We start from the raw sequence: 15,135 nt of genomic DNA on the forward strand, positions 1-15,135 counted from the left end.
AGGGTTAAAAGAAAGGATTCAGTCAGTCTCTTGTATATTGGAAACCTAACTGTGGAAGAAATAATCAAACATGGAATGGGTGAGATTGCTATTATTCCTGCTTTAAATTCACCTTTTCCGAAGGAATGGTCTTGAAATAGAGCTGGGAACTAGATTATTGGCCTATAAAACAGCATGAGGTTACTATTATTCCTTAATTTTATATCTTTATTATTAAGTAATACTTCTCTTACTTGATTCTGAGAGTGTTCTTGTCTTTTTCTCATATTTTTGTGAAAACTTAACGTTAAAGGATTTAGCATAACAACCATTGCTAAATTATGATGTAAAATAATACCGTGTCTGCAATTAGCCTAGGTAGTTTTACTTGGTTCAATCATATAAAATCACTGGGCTCATAATATTTTAGTACCTTAGTGTGTTTGGCAAAGAAAGAAATTCATGTTACCATAAAAATGTTAAACTAAGTAACAATTAATCTCAATTTTAAGGAAATATAAAGCAAAGTATTATGTTGTAACATGGAACATTGATGCAAATAGCTCCCCAACTGGAACATTAAATAGATTCTCAACTGGTGGTTGACCTAACGAGACTAGTGCTTGCTTAATGCTCTTATGCTCCAATATCTTTCCCGAGAACTTAATTTCACTTGAGTGATTACCAGTGCCCTGGTGGCCTTGTAAGAAAATGATGACTTCTTCCCTGCTCAGTATTCTTATTTTAATTCTTGTTCATCCTTTCTGGTAATATTACATTGAAATCTTGATCCGATCCTAAAATGATTTCAGTGTGATAACTGCATGTGTTGTGGGTTGAATTGTGTTCCCTAAACAATATGCTCCAGTTTTAACCCTCTCATCTGTGAATGTGACCTTATTTTGAAATAGGGTCTTTGCAGTTATAACCAAGTTGAGATAAGTTGTTACTGGGTTAGGTTGGGCCTAAACCAATGGCTGGTATACTTGTAAGGAGAGGGAATTTTGGACACTGAGACACCCACCCATAGAAGAAGGCCATGTGAAGAGGTGGTCAGGGAGAATACCATGCAACAATAGAGGCAGAGATTGAAGTGATGCACCCACAAGCCAAGGGATGCATGGATTGTCAGCCAACATCAGATACTAGGAAAAAACAAAGAAGCATTCTTTTCTAGAGTCTCTGTTGTAGGCAGCGGGAATGGCACCAGGTGTCTGACTGGTGGGGTCAGACTAAACCTGGGTTCAGCAACCTGGTACTTGGGTTCTGGCTAAGAAAGAATTCAGAGCCAAGACCCAAACTTAGGAGAACATTTATTTGGTAAATTACAGAGGTAGAAGAAGTAATTCCTAGAAGAAATGGGCTTAGAAAATGAGTTATGGAGGTAACGGAGGACCCTTGGAGCTTGGGAGTGAGGAAGCTAATGGTAATGTGTCTGGGGCAGGAAGGGCAAGGAGGGGGAGGAGGAAAGGAACGGGAAAGGCTTGGGAGGAAGAGCACACTGGGTCCTCCATCCTAGGGGCTTTAAGGGTGGAGATTTTAGGGGAGATCCCAGGAGAAGATCTTAATAGAATATTCAGCAGCTTTCCAGGTGTGTCCTTTCAGGGTTATGGTCTCCACTGATTGATTGGCCTGCAGGGCAAGGAGTCATTCAATGCAGCTGGTCCTGACATCAGCTATGGCTGGTTTTATTGCTTATCTGCGCCTGGAGCTGAAATACAAAGGCATAAATGTTGTCTCTAGGATGGAAAGGTCAGGGGGACCAGCGATATGCTAGGGAAGGAAAAGTCACCCTGGGGGGGAGGCCCTACCCTACAATTGATTGTCCGTTGCTAGGCACCTGGCGCTTTCCACCCTGGTGACCTTCTGTACCTGACATATTGTCCTTGATCTACTTGTGTCTATCTAACTGCCTACAACACCTCCAGAGGAAGTATAGACCTGCCAACACTTTAATGTAGGACTTGCTTTCAGAACTGAGAGAATACCTTCTATTGTTCTAAGCCACCCAATTTATTTCTTTTACAGCAGCCCTAGGAAACTAAATCAGCATGCTATGTTGTTAAGTTAACAATTGGTTAGAATGGTTTCATTAATAATTTTATTATAAGTATTTTATTATTAGGTCATTTGAGTAGGAAAATATCTGGTGGACTAATTCTCAATGTTGAATTTTCTGAAAGTTTAAAGTATTCTCATTTAGCAAATAAAATGTCCCCAAATTTTTTATTCTTACTGCCTTTATACAAAGTGAAAAGTAAAATGAAGTCAGTTATGTACTTGAAAAATGTAGGACAAAACAGAATTTTTAAAAAAATAAGTACATATTTAAGACAGAATTTTCAAAAGTTAAATTACCTGGCTGTTAACTTTTTTCCTTCACATCATCAGATACATTATGCATGATTTTATCCACCATTAATTGTGTAATTCATTCAATTGCTATTTATTAAACTCCTAATGCTTGCTAGGCCCTGAGCTAGGCACTACAGATAACACTAGTAAACACAATCAAGAGTGCCCTTGGGGGGTGGGTGGGTGATGTGAAGGGATTAATCATAGAACTTACATGCATTTATGCATAACCCTTGGACATAAGTCAATAATTTGGTCAAGGCTTAGTGTGGGGGCAGGCTGGAGGGGGTTAATGGGGAGAATAAGGGGACATCAGTAGTATTTTCAACAATAAAGATTAAAAAAAAAAAAGAGTTCCCACCCTTAAAGAAAGTACTCTGGCTTTGAGATTTAATCCACATAGAACAGTGGTTCTCAACCTGTGGGTCGTGACCCCTTTGGGGGTCGAACGACCCTTTCACAGGGGTTGCCTAAGACCATCGGAAAACACATATATAATTACAATTGTTTTTGTGAGTAATCACTATGCTTTAATTATGTTCAATTTGTAACAATGAAATTGGGGGTCACCACAACATGAGGAACTGTATTAAAGGGTCGAGGCATTAGGAAGGTTGAGAACCACTGACATAGAAGAAGCCACAGAGACCATTTGGAGGTTCATCTACCTAGAAAATTCATCTTCACTATAATATTTATATTTTTAACTGATCTTGTTAAACCATGTTAGCATCATTTGATTTTACTTACTATATGCTGCTGTATTTTAGTGAGAAAATTTTTATTTATTGCATAGACAACATAAAGTCAACAATAATCAAAGTACATCAAACCAAATGTAATATTCTTGATCATTTTATTTCAAAAAATTGCCTTGCCCTAACTGGTTTGGCTCAGTGGATATAGCGCCAGCCTGTGGACTGAACGGTCCCAGGTTCGATTCCGGTCAAAGGCATGTACCTTGGTTGTGGGCACATTCCCAATCGGGGGTGTACAGAAGGCAGCTGATCGATATTTCTCTCTCATTGATGTTTCTAACTTTCTATCCCTCTCCCTTTCTCTCTGTAAAAAATAAATAAAAAATATATTTTTAAAAAATTGCCTTTTAAGCAATATTCAAATTCATGTACATTAGTGTTAGCATAGCTAACATTTTGTTCTTATTTTTCACTTAACACACAATAATTTTCACCCTTCCATTTTTAATAATTATTCTTTTGAATCATTAAATAACATTATATTAAAATGGTCGACCATAATTTGTTTAATCAATCCAATGTAAAGACGAGGCTGTTTTCAGTTTTTATTATGAATAAAACTAGTGAATACCTGGTGACTTTTTCTAGGGGAATTTTACTTCTTAGGACAGTTAATTTTGGATAAAAGAGCTTAAACATATTTATAGCATTTAAAATGCAGTGACAGATTGCTTTCTAAAAGTGTTAGACAACTTGATATTATTGAAAAGTGAGATTCAAGGTGCAGACTTCTCTTCTCATGGGTTCTTGTCCAATGAAAATGAAGAATAACAGATATCTTTTTTTGCTCCCCCCCCTTCCCCATAACAGATATCTTTAATAAAAATGTGGAAGTTTATTGGAAGCATATACAAACTCCGTCTGGGCAGGGGTGTCAAATGGGAAAAGCCTACTTTCTCCCTCTCTCTAATGGGGCAGAAATCTAAATAATCTGAATCTGTAAAATCTGAAATCTGCCGAGTCTCTTTGTGTCCGGGTTTATAAAGGCTGCAGCTCTTTGTCTGAATATGACCTTTTCTAATTGGACCCTTTCTAAATTTAGGATCCCCTTGCTTTCCTCATTGTTCACTCTGCAAGTCCAAAGCCTACGTGGTGCCCCCCTCTTTCTTTCCCCTTATTTTGCAACATTCCTTTATCCTCTGAAAATATATTTCCTATTTCCCTAACCTGTATCATAATCACCAGCAATTGAATGAGGACACCATTTTTTGCACTGTATCCTTTCTGACAATGGGTACTAATGTTTAAATGCTTTGGTATTGATATGTATACAGTAATCCAAAATGCACATTTGTTGCTTAAGTTTACATATTTTTTGAATTGTGAGAGTGAAGACTTTTCCATATGTTTGTTTACTGTTTCTATTTTCTTATAATGATTTGTGTTTTCATATTCTTGCTTAATTATTTAATAGGTCCTTAAACTTTTTCTTACTGATTCTTTGTTTCCAGCATCACGTTTATAATATATATTGAAGATATTTTCTGTTATGTATTGTGTCCTTTTACTTTTTGGGCTGTTTTTATGTATTCAGAAATGCAAAGTTTTTGTGTTGTTTTTATGTAGCTGAATCTATTGTCCCTTCCCTTTGTGTTTTACTATCCATCTTACCCATTTATCTGTTAGAATAAAAAGAAACATCAGAGTCTCCACTTCAGGAGAGTACTTAGCTAATTTGCTGTCCAGGTAGTGGGGAGAAAATGATTCTAAAGATGAGTAGCCACAATTCCATCTGGGAGAACAGAGGAAGGGCGTGAGAGTCAGGCCAGTGTGGAGTCTTAGCAGGTCTGCATCAGTTAGACTGGTGACCTACATCATTACCATGTGCTCCATGTCCAAGGTGAGCCTGAGCTGGAGTGGTCCTGGTCACCAGGGATATTTTCATGTACCTTAATTTTGATTATTATTTATGTGTGTGTATTCATGGACATACTAGTAGTTGTTTTTATTTGTGTGTGTGTTATATCCATCGCTTCTATTATAAAATCCTTCTCCTCTATCTAAGAATTAAAAAAAATAGATATGCTTATTTTCTAGAGATTTCTAAAACTTTATGTTGCTGGGAAAATTTTCAATGTATGGTATAGAGCAAAGATGAACTTTTTTTGAATAGTAAACTGATTGTATTACCATAGTTAACTGGCCAGTGGTCCTTCTCATGTACAGGGTGGGACAAATGTAGGTTTATAGTTGTGAGTACATGAAACAGAGTTTTTCTTGTATTATTATTTATTAATTATTGTATTATTTTCCATATGAAAAACTATAAACCAACTTTTGCCAAACCTGTATATTTATGATATTGTCTTTATCATAATAATCTTATTTTATTCTCTTTTTAAAATTGAGAATGTATTTTATAACATTATATTCTTTAGAACTGAATAATGATCATCTGTTAATTCAGATACATTTTCCTCAATTAAAAAAGCTGTCATATTAAAATATACACTTATTTTCTCAATTTTATATAATTTACAAAATGAATGGAAAATGCAGACCTAATTTTTAATCCATCAGTTGTTCAATGAAAGACTTCTTAGCAAACTAGTGGACTTAGTGTTTATTCATACTGTGTCTCCAAAGTTGTCCTCAGATATTTTTGATTATGTGTAGGAGTCCTGAGTAGCTGTTTACATATCCCAAATTAACCATGATGTGATTTCCAAGATCATTATTTCTTTCAAAATGAGGACAATATTAATGAATTTTGTTCTTTAAAAATAATTCTACAGATTACCAGCTATCATGTAAATAAATCATAGTGTTTTAATAATTTTGCAAACAAGTGGAACAGGTAACTATTTCATTTTTCTCCTTTTTTTCCATCTTGTTGCTTTAGATAGTCCATTTTTAATCGAAGGAGGCTGCTTCTACTTGGGGTGGCAGGAGACGTGAGAAAACCCCATGGAAGACTCCCAGGACTTAAATGAACAATCAGTAAGTCTTAATTCAATCTCAAGTTTGCTGAAGAAAGTTGAGGTACGACTACTCAAAATCATACTGAAAGGAATATATTGTAAAAAGCAAGTTTTTAAAACATATTTTTAGTTGATTTTTGAATCCTCTTTTAAAATCGTAAAACACACCTTTGGGAATGTATGGTGTTCCTGCTTATGATGTGGTCTCCCTTGACTGTCTACTTGTTAAGCCACTGCCAGAAAGACCAGGGAATTGAAATCATGCTAAACATTTTAGACAGTATAAAGAATTTCATACATCTCTGTTATTAGTTTTATTCCAAATGTGCTCAGATAGTGCATCTGTTGTTGAATGTTAGACGTATAAAAAGAGAAAGTATTTTACTAGCATGCCTATTGTTCATTTCAAGGATGGCAACCACAGTCCTCAAGGGGTTTCCTATTTTGCTAAGCTCTTTGCAGAGTGAAGAGTGTGCAGGATTGCTGGCAATCATTCTAAGATTCTGATTTTTTAGAAAAGTTATATATGGCATTTTCTCCTAACTCATTAGTAGTGTCTCCATGAGACTAGTTCTTTACTGTGTGGAACTGGAGTCAATGGGAAGTCTTTCCACATACTCCCACACTACTGCCAACTGTGGTCCACGCTGTTCTGTTCACGGACAACTAGTGATGTCACAAGTAAGGAGACATGTGTACCTACCAAGTGTGTGTTACGCTGATTGATGCCTTTTTTTAAATTGCTTATGTGATCATGATTTAATCTGAGAGTCTCATGTTTCTATCAGGCAACAGAGGGCAGTGTGTTTGTATATAATAATGTGGTTTTAGAAAAGATTTCTTTGATGAGTTCAGTTTTAAAATACAGAGGTATATGTGTTCTGGAGTATACATCCCATTCCAAGATAATTTAATTTTTCCGTTATTTTATTTAAAAGAAGTGATAATTGAGTCCTCACATACACACATGAGCATTGTTTAATTTCATCATATATTATTAAATTTCACATAGAATCAAAATGTAAGAAAAATTATAAAACCATAAAACTATAAACAATCTGTCAAGTGGTAGAGATATTATTCTTCCAAATTGCCTGACCTTTTACAAATGGCAATTGGGAGACTGGGGTTTCAAAGTAGTTATTTTTTTTAATTCTGGTTATTCATGGCATGGATGATATCAGGATGATATGTCACCCATGCTATTGCATGTTTATGGATCCTATGATGTCAGAGTCTATGTCACCATGTATGTACCTGAGTGAATAATGATGTCCTCTTAATGGTGATGCTTCATGAGAGGACTGCTGTTGATTTGTACTCTGTTCTGACAAACTGAGGGTTACACAAAAGTGTGTGGTGGGGGTGGTGGGGAGGGGTGGTGGTGGTGTTAGATTGACCAACTGTCCCAGTTTTCCAGAGACCCAGGGGTTTCCCAGGACATGGAACTTTCAGAGCTAAAGCAGGTAGAGTCTGGGATGGTTGATCCAGCTAATCACCCTAGGGTGTGTGTGCACTCAAGAACAAATTTTTGTTTTTAATACAGTGCAGGTTAAAGATAATAAGTTTTTATGTTTAACATTGGAGTGAGGTTATTACCCAAAGTGCTTCATTCAGCCTTTTGCAAAATGAATCCCAGTACTTTAGACCAAATACTGGTTTCCTCTTAGTGATATTTTAGAGTCCTGAGCTCAGTATTTTAAAAAAAATTAAATGCCCGGCCAGTGGTTGAGCATCGGCCTATGAACCAGGAGGTCACGGTTCCATTCCCGGTCAGGGCATATGCCCAGGTTGCGACTCGATCCCTTGTGTGGGGCATTCAAGAAGTTGCTGATCGATTATTCTCTCACATCATTGATGTTTCTATCTCTCTCTCCCTCTCCCTTTCTCTTTGAAGTTAATAAAAATATATTTTTTAAAAAATTAAGTTTCTGCTGTTGCTAATGTGCAGCCAGGTTTGAGAACCAGAAATCTAGGGTGACCTTATGGTCTCTCTGCTTGAACCCAGCTGCTGAATTTGTGGTGAGAATGGAAGAGATATTAAGAGAAGAAAAGATGATCCTCACTATCTGTTTCTCTTCCCCTTTCTGACAATGAACTCTTCACTTGAGGGTTATTGAAGCTGCTGATCTCTGCAGTGGTTTGTTAGGCCATCAAGCATCGGTGCTTCTGGTTTAAACCACAGGGAGCTTAACGTTTGTGTCAAGTGTTAATGGATTAATGATTCTAATTTATAAACATCGAAAATCCTTCCTCCTCCAACATCATTAGACATAGAAGACCATATAGGCCAATCTTTTGACCTTGCACATGTGCAAAGGGATGCTTGGGACTGTTAAGTGATCTCCCCATGTTGGCATGGCTGGTGAGCATGAGTTGGGACTTCACGCAGGTCTTCTGACTCCAAGTCCAAAGCTCTCTTCATAACGTCAACATGACTTATCACTTTTGAGTTTTCTTATCTTGGCATTCATCACTATAGAAATGTCAAAGAAGTCAGAATTAATCTCCTTTACATTGAAATGATTTTTATTTGAATGAAATATTTAAATTACTTTAAATCTTGCATTGTATATTAATGTCTCAAAACTTTTTGAAAAAAGATACTTAGTATTTATTAAGATGTAAAACACATAGGGTAGAATTAAAAGAAAGTGCATAATAAGATGAAAGGGAATTCACTTAGATTATAGTTATTTTACTTAAAGAAGAATTCTTTCTCTAGGCATTGGCCTAATAATTGGTGTCATTTATTGTGCAAATATACTCCATCTAGCATTTTCCATATATTCTCTCCAGTCCGTACTATGTCCTTGCAATGTAATTGCTATAGTCACCATTTTACAGTAAAAGAAACTGTGCATAGAGAGCAGCCCGGTCAAACAATAGTTAACTGCAGAGATTAGAATTGAACCCACTTTTATCTGGTCCTAAAACCTATAATGGATTTTTTATGATACAACATAGTATAGTGGTTTAGAGATTGAACTCTGAAATCAAACATCCCTGACACTTGGCAATCTTTGGGGAATTAATTAAACTTTTCTTCATCTGTGGAGTGGGGAGGTTAACAGAAAGAAATTATATGGAAAATTTAGCACATGCTTCGCTTAGAGTAGCAACTCAATAAATGTTAGCTATTGTTACAATGAACCTGAGGAATTCAGGCAGTCTTTAATAAGTATGCATTCATTCTTACATATGCAGCTACCTTCTGGCACATCCCTGCCTGTAAGTATGTAAATCTATAAGCTCAGTAGATGAAAACTGAACTCACTAGCTCTCTTCTCTTTCAATTTTTCTCTATTTCTCCTCTGTTTTATTACTTCTGTGGGTGGCATCATCAGCCACTGACTAGGTTTAGTCAGAAAAGAGGTAGTCACCCTTTTCTCCTTCATCCCCATCTCAAAGTCCAGCCCATCCTTAATTTTTAATCTTTCAGAGCTATTGTTTTTGCTTCAGCTCCTTATTTTGGATCTTTATTTTACCTCTCGAGTATCTTTAAATTAGTTCTAGAGTGGTCCTTCTAAAATACGTACCTGATCATATCACTGTTCTGCTTAATATTCTTCCCAGGCCCTTTCTCGCCCTCAAGAGAAGGTCCCGAGTGTAGTAAAGCACACAGACTTAATTGCTTACCTGAAACTCACCAGTGTTATTTCTGGCTTCTTTTGGTTCCCTGAATCTCTCAGAGTCTCTGAGGTTTTTATGCCTTTGCTAATGCCTCTTTCCAGATGGGCCCCTTCCCCACCAGGGTAATTTGTAAATCTTGAAGACTCCATATGGGTTTCACTCCCTCTGAGCAAGCCTCTCAGACAGCCTCCTTCTTTCCCATGCTCTTAGCCTCTGCAATATGCTTCCATATCTTTGGGCATTTACCTCTATCCCAGGACGTACCCACAGAACTAAAGTCTTACCTGTTTATTTGCTTCTGTACTAAATTATAAACTAATTAAGAGTAATAGCAGGTCTTGTTCACCTTGTATACTTATTCAATAAATCTTTTCTTCAAAAGCTTTTATATACTGTTAGTAAGGCATGCTAATGAATAGCCTGACAAATTTTATATAGCCAAAATGTTATTGTAAGTATGGATTTCTGAGTATGAATTCACGTTTCACTTACATTTTTAAAAATTGCATAAAATATGTAATATTAGTTTAACAGTATGTGATCAAAACAAAGTTGGGTCCTTAAACATTGTATTCTGCATTTTATATGTATCTTATTTTACAGTCTGGATTAGAGATTCTAGGGAATTTTAACAGGTGAGCAATTTAACTAAGATTTAACTTTTATGTTTGCCTGAAATTTTGTATTAGGACTTCATAATTACTTAGAAGCAGTTTAAGTTATATCCGATTATAGCTTACTACAGTTTTTAACTACAAGTTGCTCTTATTAATAGAAATAAATATGAACCAAATTATACATAGCAGTATCTATATTAATAACCAGAAGATCCTTTGATACTGTGAAATATGTATTAAAATAAGGACTGAGTAATATTTGTTGTTTTTATAGCTTCTATAAGAATTCTTACATATCAAGATATTTTAAAGTCCTATTTTGGTGGTGTTGAATATGCCCCCAAATTTTTTCAGGTCTGATTCATTCATATCTAAGTGAAAGAGGGAGTCTGGCCTCAATTTATCATCAAGGAGGAAGGTTTGGAAAAAAAAGGTATCTTTTGTTAATTTTAGGAACTATGTATTATGCCATAAAACATTTGTTGCTACTAAGTAAAACAAGGCAAAATGAATAAGTTGCAGTTTACAGTAGGATTACTTTCCCTAATATTAAATACTAGTAGCCCGGTGCACGAAATTCGTGCACTGGGGTGGGGGGAGAAGAAGGGGCCCCTCAGTTTGGCCTTCACCCTCTCCAATCTGAGACCCCTCAGGGAATGTCCAACTACCTGTTTGTGCCCACACTTTTAACAGATAACAGCTCCGTTGTTGTTCCTTTCTTATGCTTAAAACCATTGAAATTAGTAGGTATTCAAAGTGTGTATACATTTTGGGGGGACACCCTGTATATCTCTAGTCAGTGGTGAAAGAAACCAACAGCAGATTTGGAACCCCCAGACAGGGAACCTTGCTCACTCCCCACATGTCTCCCCACTTCACTTTCCACCTTCGTGGGCAGCAGGAGAATCAATGTTTTCTCTCATTAATTTGGAAAAGCACATCCTGTCACCCGTTGCCCAGCAGGAGTGCGCTAGGCCCCAAGCAAGCAAGGCTCAGTCAGGGCAGCCTTCACTCATGGGTGCTGGCACCCAAAATGCACATTCCTCCTCTACAGTCGCCCCGACTATCCCACTGTCTCACTGAGAGGACGGAATTCCTCTCTGCCTCTCGGCTCTTGATCTTGAACGCTGACTGAAGGCACCTCAGAGAGGGCCTCCCGCGCCCACCAGGTGTGTCTGTCTGCACCTGCTCCTGCCTCAGCACCTGCATTAACTCCCCAGAGGTGATCTCGTAGCTGCACTGGCCTCCGTGGGAACAGGGCATCACCACTCCGCCCTCTCACTGTCATCTCACAGGCGCCCACTCTCAGCACCCAGAACACCCAGACACTCTCCAAAGGATGTGAGCGCATCAGAGGGGATGTGTGCACATCCTGTGGGGGTGTTAGGCATGCCGGGTTGATGGAAGTGCGGTGGAGAGGCGGGGGGAACTTGTGCACACCTTGGTTTGCAACTGTTGCAGGCGTGGGAGGGTGACAGTGTGCTGGAGGATGTTCGCACGCCAGGGGGGTATGTGCACACCAGAGGCCTCTGGCTTTGCAGATCCGCAAACCACCGTGGTGTGGCCAGGAGGACATCAGTCTGGCCCCCCACGGTGACTGTCCCTGCGATCCTGCACCTTCTGGGCCAGGAGGCAGATCTTGCACAGTCACTCCTGGGCACTCATGGCTGCCTCCCCGCCGTGAAGGGTCACAGATCCGAGTCCCGGGACCGTGCACAGCCTCAAGCGCTGCCCCCCCGCCCGGCAGGGTCACAGATCCACGTCTTGGTCCCGTGGACAGCCTCAAGCACTGACCTCCACCCGGCAGGGTCACAGATCCGGGTCCCAGACTGCGGACAGCCTCCCGTGGTGCCCCCCGCCCGGCAGGGTCACAGATCCGAGTCCTAGACTGCAGACAGCCTCCCGCGGTGCCCCCCCCCCCCCCCCCCCCCCCGCCCAGCAGGGTCACAGATCCGAGTCCTGGACTGCCTAAAGCACTGCCACCCCGCCCGCAAGGACATGGATCCAGGTCCCATACTGCAGACAGCCTCAAGCACTGCCCCTCCCCTGGCAGGGTCTCAGATCCGGGTCCCAGACCGCAAACAGCCTTGCCTGCTGCCGCCTGCCTTCAGTATGCAAATTAGCCACCATCTTGTTGCTTCAGGGTGGGGGTCCCCACTGGGGTGCCTGGCCAGTCTGGGTGAGGGGCTGAGGGCTGTTTTCAGGCTGGCGGATGACTGAAGCTCCAAACCTCTCCTTTTTTTCTTTCTTTTTTTTAATTCTGGCATTTATTTACCTTCTATGGCTGTCACTGGAGCTGAGAGCCGGCTTTCTCTCTGAGGCTCGGCTGCTGAAAACAGGTTTCTGGCCTTTGTTTACCTTCTGTATTCGAAACAATGTTGCGACTCCAGCTCTGAGATCCCGGCTGACTGAAAACAGGTTACTTGGGTTTTGTTTAGCTTCTATATTTGTTACAATGTTTCAAACTGCAACTCAGAGGCCAGCAGTGCAGGCGGGGAATGTTGGAGTCCTCCGTCACTGAAGCAAGCAAGCCTCGTTTTAGCTTTAAGCTGCCTGGCTGCCGGCCGCCATCTTGGCAGGCAGTTAATTTGCATATCACCTTGATTAGCCAATGGGAAAGGTAGTGGCTGTATGGCTAATTACCATGTTTCTCTTTTATTAAATAGGATTAAGAGCCTGATTATTCCTACATAGATCAATATTGTTACTGAATCAGTTAACTTATATTATTGATGACATGTTTTAGTTAGTGAGGTCTAAATTTATTCACATCTATTGGATCCATGTTATATTTTTTCAGAAATACATTTAGAAATTCATATGTATTTATAGATATTAATAGTATTTATGTTCTTGCATAAAACCTAATAACAATAATGCATATTACAATTCTCAAGTTAGTTTAATAAATTAATCTTTCTGCCTCTGTATTTCTCCCTTAGAATTCCAAATGGCTTCAAATTATTACTCTATACCATATATAATACTATATAAAGAGAGATTCTATAGTATCATCTTTGACTATAGCCATGAACCCATTTTTAAAATCTGTGCTGCAGACTGAGCCATTTAGGCAGGTTTCTAGCTATTGTATGAATCAAATACATCATCCAACTTATCATTGAGATGTAGAACTTCAGAATCATCAGTTTCTGTCAGTGTTTCAACACTATGCTAAAAAACATTTTGATTAGTTTGTTTAAATCATTTTTTTCATTTTTGATCAAAATCCTGAAATGCTATTCTTCCATTGCTGTTTTCTTAGGTACTCTAAATCAATTTGAGCAGCATGCATACTTTTATTTTTAATTTTTTATTAAAATATAATCAAAATCAGATATTTTTTGAGGCTCAAAATCTGTTGGAAGAATTTGTCCTTTAAACTAGCCAAAATAATCATGTTTACAACATGTATTTTTTACACCATGCAAATAGACAACATACTTGAGAGTTCAATCGGTTTCTGCTTAAAGCTAACATTATTTTCAGAACTGTAACTCAATGGCCAATTACAGTTTTACTTGGCAGTTGTATAATGGAATACCTACACTGAGAAATTACAAAGTAGATACATTAAATATATTTTAATTTTTTTAGTCATTAAGATTTATTTCATTTTAAATATTTTTAACTCTGAATTTTTATATTTTTTCATGATTTTGTAAGGATTCATAAGAAGATTCCATTAATTATTATCTCCTATGATTTTCTCAAATTACAATTTAATTTATTACAATGTTTTCAAAAAATTTGGAACGCATAAATATAGAGAGGGAGAACCCCAGTTTGTACAGAATATGGCTTGTTATCATGTACCATTTTCTAGAATGTAAATATTGGCCTTTTCTTCTGTCAGCTCTAATCAGTTGGTAGCAGCTGCCTATGTTGAGAAGGGACCTAAAGCCGCCTTGTGGCTCACTGAAAAAGTAACATATCTATTTAGTGCCATGGACTTGGTAAGGAGGAGGGCAGCACCAGAGCCCAATCCCTGCTGACCCTGGGCTTTGTCAGCAGATTGGAGCACTCTGTTTGAATAGTATAGATATAAATAAGAGCTGTGAAATCTTTGGGTGCCAAAAGTCTTTCATCTAAATTTACAACTTACATGTGGTATATTAATTGTCCAGTAACTCTCCCTTATACATTAAAATGAAAACAACTGTTTATGATAGAAATGTCATCTGTTTATTTCATGTTTTTATAATCTTTCTTGTATTATAATTCACTTTTTATTTCTTAATTTTTTGTTTTATTTTTCCAATTACAGTTTACATTCAATATTATTATTATTATTTTAATTAAATTTTATTGGGGTGACATTAGTCAGCATGAACATATAGGTTTCATGGGTGGATTACTAACTCAGAAAATCTGTATATAGAACCATGTACCCACCACCCAAAGTCAAATCTCTTCCTGTCCCCTCATTTTAGGTGGGGGGGGGGGAAAGGGGTCAATATTATTTTGTATTAGTTTCAGGTGCACAGCATATGGTTAGGCATATACTTTACAAAGTGTTTCCCCTGATATTTCCAGTACTCATCTGGCACCATACATAGTTATTACAATATTGTTGACTAAATTCCCTATGTTGTACTTAACATCCCCGTGACTACTTTGTAACTACCAATCTGTATTTCTCAGTCCCTTCACATTTTTCACCCAGTCTCTCAACCCGCCTTATAACCTTTGAGAAATGGGAAAAAATGAAAGTAATATAACTTTTGCTATAAGCAGTGATGGGAAAGCCCGGCCTGTGGATCATATAAGGCTCATGAAATCATTTTGTTTGGCCCTGCCAAGGCATTAGGAGTGAGTTAATTAAATGTTTGACCAAATATAGCAGGCTAATTTTTAAGTTGATTATTTTGT

General features: G+C 38.1%; 1 protein-coding gene across 11 annotated transcripts in view; it reads left to right on the forward strand.

Moving 5' to 3' along the window:
* Nucleotides 1-15,135, forward strand: part of EYA4 (EYA transcriptional coactivator and phosphatase 4) — a 229,639-nt gene that overhangs the window by 25,874 nt on the left and 188,630 nt on the right. For all 11 annotated transcript variants that reach the window (XM_070419250.1, XM_070419253.1, XM_070419249.1 and 8 more), the window contains exon 3: nucleotides 5,935-6,032. In XM_070419250.1, the coding sequence (XP_070275351.1) occupies nucleotides 6,000-6,032 (33 nt within the window). In that variant the 5' untranslated portion in view covers nucleotides 5,935-5,999. The remainder of the gene's footprint in view (nucleotides 1-5,934; nucleotides 6,033-15,135) is intronic.

The sequence above is a fragment of the Myotis yumanensis genome, unplaced genomic scaffold, assembly GCF_028538775.1.
Source record: "Myotis yumanensis isolate MYYU_CA2020_CCGP unplaced genomic scaffold, mMyoYum1.0.hap1 SCAF_6, whole genome shotgun sequence".
Lineage (NCBI taxonomy): Eukaryota > Metazoa > Chordata > Mammalia > Chiroptera > Vespertilionidae > Myotis > Myotis yumanensis.